Here is a 10,000-nt window from a genome sequence, read left to right on the forward strand (position 1 = left end):
GTGCGTGCGTGTGGTACTATAGCTGACTTTGCTTTGATTTGATCCTGTGCTGCGTGTTGTTGTAGTTGTTGGAGAGAGTGGGAGATAGAAAGACAGAGAGAAAGAGAGAGAGAGGGAGAGAGAGAGGTAGAGATAGGGAGAAAGAGAGAGAGAGGTAGAGAGCGAGAGAGAGGTAGAGAGCGACAGAGAGAGAGGTAAAGAGAGAGAGAGAAAGAGGTAGAAAGAGAGAGAGAGAGAGAGAGAAAGGTAGAGAGAGAGAGAGAGAGAGATTGTAAGAGCAACATGGACACATAAGGTGATGTTTTGCCAGGCTAGGACAATGTGTTAATAGTTATGATCTTCTAACATATCCCATTTACAACACACATACTGACACAGATTGGTGGTCATACCTGAAATTCCTCCACTCCATCTCTCTGCCTCTGTCCGTGTCCATGTCTGTTTGGCTACTAGACTAGTTAGTCAGGTTATACTAGTTAGTCAGGTTATACTAGTTAGTCAGGTTTTGCTCACTCATTACTGCTGACATTTCTCCGGATATGTTCACCCACCCATCCGGAAACACACACACACACACTTATCCCTGGGCGTTGTGTGTTTGTTGTTTCTGTGTGTGCGGTTGGGTCAGTAATACAGAAACCGAGAGTTTCTATGGTCTGGGGTTTGTTGTCTCAGAGGAAGTTTACCTGAGAAAGGGAACTGCAGTCCACCCAAAGCCTGCACTTTCCTTTTCCTTTTCTCCCTCCTGCAGTTTTTGTTAACCCAGCGTGCTGTACTTCCCTCACTACCGCTCTCTCTCTCCCTCCACCCTCCCTTCTTCCCTTCTTCCCACCCTTTCTTTTCCCTCCCACAGTCCTATCGAACAACACCACACTTACAATACTTTGAGAGATATTGCTTTCAAAACCTATATCTTCAGGAGGGGGTTGTATACTACATTCCAAAATCATGGGCATTAATATGGAGTTGGTCCCCAGTTTGCTGCTATATTGGTCCCCAGTTTGCTGCCACTCTTCTGGGAAGGCTTTCCACTAGATGTTGGAACATTGCTGCGGGGACTTGCATTCCATTCAGCCAAAAGCGCATTAGTGAGGTCGGGCACTGATGTTGGGCAATCAGGCCTGTCTTGCAGTCGGCGTTCCAATTCATCCCAAAGGTGTTCGATGGGGTTGAGGTCAGGGCTCTGTGCAGGCCAGTCAAGTTCTTCCACATGGATCTCGACAAACCATTTCTGTATGGACATCGCTTTGTGCATGGGGGCATTGTCATGCTGAAACAGGAAAGGGCCTTCCCCAAACTGTTGGAACAAAGTTGGAAGCACAGAATCATCTAGAATGTCATTGTAGCGTTAAGATTTCCCTTCACTGGAACTAAGGAGCCCGAACCATGAAAAACAGCCCCAGACCATTATTCCTCCTCCACCAAACTTTACAGTTGGCACTATGCATTCGGGCAGGTGGTGTTCTCCTGGCATCCGCCAAACTCAAATTCGTCTGTCAGACTGCCAGATGGTGAAGCGTGATTCATCACTCTATAAAATACGTTTCCACTGCGCCAGAGTTCAATGGCAGCGAGCTTTACACCATTCCAGCCGACACTTTGCACAGAGTGATCTTAGGCTTGTGTGCGGCTGCTCAGCCATGGAAACCCATTTCATAAAGCCACCGACGAACAGTTATTGTGCTGACGTTGCTTCCAGAGGCAGTTTGGATCTCAGTAGTGAGTGTTGCGACCGAGGACAGACGATTTATACGCGCTACGCGCTTCACCACTTGGCGGTCCCGTTCTGTGAGTTTGTGTGGCCTAGCACTTCGCTGCTGAGCTGTTGTTGCTTCTAGACATTTCCACTTCACAATAACTTGTTGGATAGGTGGCATCCTATGACTGTGCCACGTTGAGAGTCATTGAGCTCTTCATTAAGACCATTCTACTGTCGATGTTTGTCTATGTAGATTGCATGGCTGTGTGTTCAATTTTATACACCCGTCAGCAGCTGGTGTGGCTGAAATAGCCAAATCCACTCATTTGAACTAACTTTTGTGTATACAGTGTATTCAGAAAGTATTCAGACCTCTTTACTTTTTCCACATTTTGTTACGTAACAGCCTGATTCTAAAATGAATTAAATAGTTTTTCCCCCTAATCAATCTACACACAATACCCCATAATGACAAAGCAAAAACAGGTTTAAAGATTTTTTTTTATTTATAAAATATATTTTTTTGAAATATCAAATTTACATAAGTATTAAGACCCAGTACTTTTGAAACTCAGTACTTTGTTGAAGCACCTTTGGCAGCGATTACAGCCTTGAGTCTTCTTGGGTATAACGCTACAAGCTTGGCACACCTGTATTTGGGGAGTTTCTCCCATTCTTCTCTGCAGATCCTCTCAAGCTCTGTCAGGTTGGATGGGGAGCGTCCACAGCTATGTTCAGTTCTGGTGCCTGGTTTCCTCCAGATGTGACACTTGGCATTCAGGCCAAATCTTGGTTTCATCAGACCAGAGAATCTGTTTCTCATGGTCTGAGAGTCCTTTAGGTGCCTTTTGGCAAACTCCAAGTGGGCTGTCAGGTGCATTTTACTGAGGAGTTGCTTCCATCTAGCCACTCTACCATAAAGGCCTGATTGGTGGAGTGCTGCAGAGATGGTTGTCCTTCTGGAAGGTTCTCCCATCTCCACAGAGGAACTCTGGAGCTCTGTCAGAGTGACCATCGGGTTCTTGGTCACCTCCGTGACCAAGGCCCTTCTCCCCTGATTGTTCAGTTTGGCCTGGCGGCCGGCTCTAGGAAGCGTCTTGGCGGTTCTAAACTTCTTCCATTTAATAATGAAATTTAGATTTAAACCCGTCTGTCAAGATGGCCTGAGTTCTGTTTCTAAGATAATTCTGAAACCATAAACAGGCAGTATATCCCAGGCCTATTCTTGATAACTTCAGCAAAACAGAATGATCAACAGTGTCAAACGCCTTTGACATGTCAATAAAGAAGGACGCACAGATCTTTTTAGCATCCAAGGCATTGACAAGATCATTAACAACTAGCGTGGCTGCTGTGGTAGTACTATGCCCAGGAAGTTTTGCATTAACCTGTCACGCCCTGGCCTTAGTATTCTTTGTTTTCATTATTATTTTAGTTAGGTCAGGGTGGGACATGGGGAATGTTTGTGTTTTGTCTCGTCTTGGGTGGTTATATGGTAAAGGGGGTGTTGGGTTTAGTGTATGGGTTTGTGTTTAGTGAATGTTTCTAGGTAAGTCTATGGTTGCCTGAGTGGTTCTCAATCAGAGACAGATGTCTTTCATTTGTCTCTGATTGGGAGCCATATTTAAGGAAGCCATGGGCATCATGTGTTTGTGGGTAATTGTCTATGTCAGTGTGTAGTGGTCAGTGTCGGTGTAACAGTTGTAACTTTACGTCGTCTCCTCACCCCGACCCGGGCGCGAACCAGGGACCTTCTGCACACATCAACAGTCACCCACGAAGCACGGTCGTTACCCATCGCTCCACAAAAGCCGCGGCCCTTGCAGGGCAAGGGGCAACACTACTTAAGTCTCAGAGCAAGTGACGTAACTGGTTGAAATGCTACTAGCGCGTACCCGCTAACTAGCTAGCCATTTCACATCCGTTACATCAGCACCATTTTGTTTATATAGCTTCACGGTCGTCAGTTTGTTGTTTTTGTTTCGTTCGTTGCTCTTCTCAAATAAAAAGAGAATGTATTTCTCACACGCTGCGTTTTGGTCCTCTCTTCAAAGTCAAGACGATCGTGACAAACCAAGGATTCAAGAATCTTAGCTAAACAAGGTAGTCTTGAAATGGGGCGATAGTTGTTAAGATCCTTTGTATCCCCACCCTTATGGAGTGGCAGCACATATGCAGGTTTCCATGCTTTTGGAATACTTCCTGATAACAATGTTAATTAAAATGTGGGCTACTGAGCCAGCAATAAAGGAAGCTGCACACTTAAGCAGACCAGGCTCCAAATGATCAGCCCCTGTGGATGTTTTATTGTCTAATGTTAGCGAATCATCCAGGACTTCTTTATCTGAAAAGAAAACTCCTGACCAGCATTTTCAGTATCATACACGTTTTTTCACCATCAACATCCAAAATACTTTTTTCAAGAGATGGCTTTGAAATACATCAAATATACTGTATGATATACAATGGTGATTAAATACATTAATGATATCAATTTTGTCAGTAATAGGGCCAGAATTTAAATTAATTTCATGGGGGAGAGAAGAGGAGACACAACCCTTCAGTGATGTAACAGCTTTCCAAAATGTAGCTGGGTCCCCTGTACATTCAGATAGTGTATCAACATAATAATCTGATTAGGCTTTTTAACTAGTTTTACACACAGATTTCTCAATCGCCTGAAAGACTGCCAGTCTGGGAGTCTGTGGATCTGGCGTTGGCCCAGGCAGCATCTCTGTTGTGTAGGACTTCAGACAGCTCTGGACTGTGGATCTGGCGTTGGCCCAGGCAGCATCTCTGTTGTGTAGGACTTCAGACAGCTCTGGACTGAACCAAGACCGGTTTTTAATGTTCCGTTTTTTAAAGGGAGCATGTTAATCTACAATACAGGTGAAAACCTTTGAGAAGTGGTTCAGAGACAACTCTGGGTCAGGTACAGGTGTAATACAATCAAAGTCACCAAAATAAAGATCGCCAAAAAAAGCCTGTTCATTGAAATGTTTAAAATTCCTCTTGTTCATAAAACGTTTTGGATCGAGGCGTCCGTATATCCCTGTCACATACAATGGGACAGTGGTCACTAATATCCAAAACAAACACCCCACTCCCAGCATATTTCTCTGGAGGATTTGTAAATATGAGGTCAATCAAAGTCAATTTCGTAGGGTCCTTTAAGTTTGGACGTGTATGCTTTGTAATCAGCTGGGTCAAATTTAGATTAGTACAAAAATCCTTTAAACAGTCAGCATCCTGCGTTCCCCATTCAAGATTAAAATCTCCAAAAATGAACACCTCTGGGGTAGTAGAAAGGGCTAATAAATCAGTGAGTTCATGTAGTCCACACTTCTTGGCGGAGGTGGATGGTAGATTCCTACAACTTATCTCTGAGTTTGACCCCAACTGAAGACTTAAAGCCAACCATTCAAGTTGATTAGGACGGGAGGTAGACTTTAACAGAGACACAGAAATAATATTCTTTGTGTAAATAGCAACACCACCCCCTTTGCCTTTCCTATCAGCCCTAAAACACATTGTAACCATCAATAACAACCTCAGAGTCCAGGCTTTTATCAGTCAACCAGGTTTCAGATCAAATACAAATATCAGGGTCTGCCTGAGAGGCCCAGACCTTGACATTATCCATTTTAGGTAATAAACTACGAATGTTAAGATGTAAAAATGTCAAAGCTTTTCTGCATTTAAAATCACACAGAGTTTCATCAACTGTGAGACCTTATACAGATAGGTGTGTGCCGTTCCAAATTATGTCAAATCAATTGAATTTCCCACTTTTGGACTACAATCAGGTTGTAGAAACATGATCAATGGAAACAGGATGCACCTGAGCTCAATTTCAAATCTCATAGCAAGGGGTCTGAATACTTATGTAAATTAGGTATTTCTGTTTTTTATTTTTAACCTCTACTGCTTCTCTCTCCCGGATCCGGGATCCTCCTCATCAAAAAAGCTGACTAGCATAGCCTAGCCTAACGGGACAGGGATTTCATATAATACAATTTTCATGAAATCACAAGTCCAATAGAGGAAATGAAAGATAAACATCTTGTGAATCCAACCATAATTTCCGATTTTTAAAATGTTTTACAGCGAAAACACAATATGTATTTCTATTAGCTAACCACAATAGCCAAACACGCAACCGCATATTTTCACCATGTTTCCACCGCATAGGTAGCTTTCACAAAACCAACAAAATAGAGATAAAATTAGTCACTAACCAAGAAACAACTTCATCAGATGACTGTCTTATAACATGTTATACAATACATTTATGTTTTGTTCGAAAATGTGCATATTTGAGGTATAAATCATAGTTTTACATTGCAGCCACCATCAAAAATAGCACCAAAGCAGCCAGAATAATTACAGAGAGCAACGTGAAATACATAAATACTCATCATAAAACATTTATGAAAAATACATGGTGTACAGCAAATGAAAGATAAACATCTTGTGAATCCAGCCAATATTTCCGATTTCTTAAGTGTTTTACAGCGAAAACACAATATAGAATTATATTAGCTTACCACAATAGCCAAACACACAAACGCATTTATTCACCGCAAAGGTAGCTTTCGCAAAAACCAGCAAAATACATAAAATTAATCACTAACCTTTGGACAACTTCATCAGATGACAGTCTTATAACATCATGTTATACAATACATTTATGTTTTGTTTGAAAATGTGCATATTTAGAGCTGAAAATCATGGTTATACATTGTGAATACGTAGCAACATTTTCCCAGAATGTCCGGAGATATTTTGGACACTCACCTAATCTGACCAAAGAACTCATCATAAACTTTACATAAAAATACTTGTTGTATGGCAAATGAAAGATACACTGGTTCTGCAACCGCTGTGTTAGACAATGCTAGCCAAGGTTGCTAACATTCCCATCCTCTCTTGGTGCAAAGAACGCTAAAATTGCTAAAATTTCAAAACCCTGTTTTTGCTTTGTCATTATGGGGTAATGTGTGTAGATTGATGAGGGAACAAATTATGTAATCCCTTTTAGAATCAGGCTGTAAAGTAAGAAAATGTGGAAAAAGTGAAGGTTTCTGAACACTTTCCGAATGCACTGTATAGTGTAGGTCTTCTCAAGAATGCACTGTATAGTGTAGGTCTTCTCAAGAATGCACTGTATAGTGTAGGTCTTCTCAAGAATGCACTGTATAGTGTAGGTCTTCTCAATAACGCACTGTATAGTGTAGGTCTTCTCAAGAATGCACTGTATAGTGTAGGTCTTCTCAAGAATGAACTGTATAGTGTAGGTCTTCTCAAGAATGCACTGTATAGTGTAGGTCTTCTCAAGAATGCACTGTATAGTGTAGGTCTTCTCAAGAATGCACTGTATAGTGTAGGTCTTCTCAAGAATGCACTGTATAGTGTAGGTCTTCTCAAGAATGAACTGTATAGTGTAGGTCTTCTCAAGAATGAACTGTATAGTGTAGGTCTTCTCAAGAATGAACTGTATAGTGTAGGTCTTCTCAAGAATTGGAGGCCTGTCATCTTACTGGACAACAATATTCTTTGGAAATGTAAACAAGATTCTCTCTCTTCCTCTCTCCCTTCCCCTCACCTACCTCCTACCTCCCCTCTCTCTCCCTTCTCTGCCTCCCTCTTCCATCCCTCTCTCACTTCCTCTCTCCATCCCTCTCTCCCACCATCCCTACCTTCCTATCACTCCCTCTCTTTCTCCAGAGCCCAGCCCTGTAGGTTCAGAGGTCAGATCAGACTCTGTAGCGTCTCTCCAGTCCCAGACGTCCCTGGGCTCCGGTCCTGGCGGTGTGTCCGTCAGTTCCTCCGGTGGAGTGTCTATTGGTTCTCCTGGTGTGAATGTGGGCTCCCCGGGGCCCAAGCGGAGTGGTTCCGGTACCGGGAACACGTTGAAGCGCTGGCTGACCAGCCCAGTGAGGAGATTGAGCCAGGGCAAAGCCGACAGCCAGGGGAAAAAACCTCCACTACGCACCAGGAGACGAGACAACCGGCCCGAGCTAGTCACGCCGCTCACCGCTAACACACACCTGGTACGATACACACTGTAGCAAGTTGACGTACACACACATGGTATGACACACGCACTTACACAATCTGATACACACACACACACTTCACCGCAACCAGCAACATATACATATGATCATACAACCAGCATCATATACATATGATCATACAACCAGCAACATATACATATGATCATACAACCAGCAACATATAGATATGATCATACAACCAGCAACATATACATATGATCATACAACCAGCATCATATACATATGATCATACAACCAGCAACATATACATATGATCATACAACCAGCAACATATACATATGATCATACAACCAGCAACATATACATATGATCATACAACCAGCAACATATACATATGATCATACAACCAGCAACATATACATATGATCATACAACCAGCAACATATACATATGATCATACAACCAGCAACATATACATATGATCATACAACCAGCAACATATAGATATGATCATACAACCAGCAACATATACATATGATCATACAACCAGCAACATATACATATGATCATACAACCAGCATCACAATAAGGTCGATGAAATCCGAGCACGGGTAACTTTCCAGAGAGACATCAGGGATTGCAACGTGCTCTGCTTCACGGAAACATGGCTAACTCAAAAGACGCTAACGGAGTCGGTGCAGCCAGCTGGTTTCTTCACGCATCGCGCAGACAGAAACAAACATCTTTCTGGTAAGAAGAGGGGCGGGGTGGTATGCCTCATGATTAACGAGACGTGGTGTGATCATCATAACAACACTCAGGAACTCAAGTCATTCTGTTCACCTGATCTAGAACTCCTCACAATCAAATGTCGACCGCATTATCTACCAAGGGAATTCTCTTCGGTCATAATCACAGCCGTATATATTCCCCCCCAAGCAGACACATCGATGGCCCTGAACGAACTCTATCTGACTCTCTGTAAACTGGAAACCACACACCCTGAGGCTGCATTCATCGTAGGTGGGGATTTTAACAAGGCTAATCTAAAAACAAAACTCCCTAAATTCTATCAGCACATCGATTGTCCTACCAGGGCTGGCAAAACTCTGGACCATTGTTATACTAACTTCCGCGACGCATTTAAGGCCCTCCCCCGCCCTCCTTTCGGAAAAGCTGACCACGACTCCATTTTGTTGATTCCAGCCTACAAACAGAAATTAAAACTACAAGCTCCCGCGCTCAGGTCTGTTCAACGCTGGTCCGACCAATCTGATTCCACGCTTCAAGACTGCTTCGATCACGCGGATTGGAATATGTTCCGCACCGCGTCCAACAACAACATTGAAGAATATGCTGATTCGGTGAGCGAGTTCATTAGGAAGTGCATTGACGATGTCGTACCCACAGCAACGATTAAAACATTCCCAAACCAGAAACCGTGGATTGACGGCAGCATTCGCGTGAAACTGAAAGTGCGAACCACTGCTTTTAACCAGGGCAAGGTGACCGGAAACATGACCGAATACACACAGTGTAGCTATTCTCTTCGCAAGGCTATCAAACAGGCTAAGTCCCAGTACAGAGACAAAATTGAATCGCAATTCAACAGCTCAGACACAAGAGGTATGTGGCAGGGTCTACAGTCTATCACGGATTACAAAAAGAAAACCAGCCCCTTCGCGGACCAGGATGTCTTGCTCCCAGACAGGCTAAATACCTTTTTTGCCCGCTTTGAGGACAATACAGTGCCACTGACACGGCCCGCTACCAAAACCTGCGGGCTCTCCTTCACTGCAGCCGAGGTGAGTAAAACATTTAAACGTGTTAACCCTCGCAAGGCTGCAGGCCCAGACGGCATTCCCAGCCGCGTCCTCAGAGCATGCGCAGACCAGCTGGCTGGTGTGTTTACGGACATATTCAATCAATCCTTATCCCAGTCTGCTGTTCCCACATGCTTCAAGAGGGCCACCATTGTTCCTGTTCCCAAGAAAGCTAAGGTAACTGAGCTAAACGACTACCGCCCCGTAGCACTCACTTCCGTCATCATGAAGTGCTTTGAGAGACTAGTCAAGGACCATATCACCTCCACCCTACCGGACACCCTAGACCCACTCCAATTTGCTTACCGACCCAATAGGTCCACAGACGACGCAATCGCAACCACACTGCACACTGCCCTAACCCATCTGGACAAGAGGAATACCTATGTGAGAATGCTGTTCATCGACTACAGCTCAGCATTTAACACCATAGTACCCTCCAAACTCGTCATCAAGCT

The 10,000-nt window shown here is 43.5% G+C and overlaps 1 protein-coding gene across 1 annotated transcript in view; it reads left to right on the forward strand.

Moving 5' to 3' along the window:
- LOC129840314 (kalirin-like) overlaps positions 1-10,000 on the forward strand; it is an 83,039-nt gene that overhangs the window by 64,828 nt on the left and 8,211 nt on the right. The window contains exon 2 of the mRNA XM_055908117.1: positions 7,218-7,752. Within this exon, the coding sequence (XP_055764092.1) occupies positions 7,218-7,752 (535 nt within the window). The remainder of the gene's footprint in view (positions 1-7,217; positions 7,753-10,000) is intronic.

Source organism: Salvelinus fontinalis, chromosome 41 (assembly GCF_029448725.1).
Source record: "Salvelinus fontinalis isolate EN_2023a chromosome 41, ASM2944872v1, whole genome shotgun sequence".
NCBI classification, from domain to species: Eukaryota; Metazoa; Chordata; class Actinopteri; order Salmoniformes; family Salmonidae; genus Salvelinus; species Salvelinus fontinalis.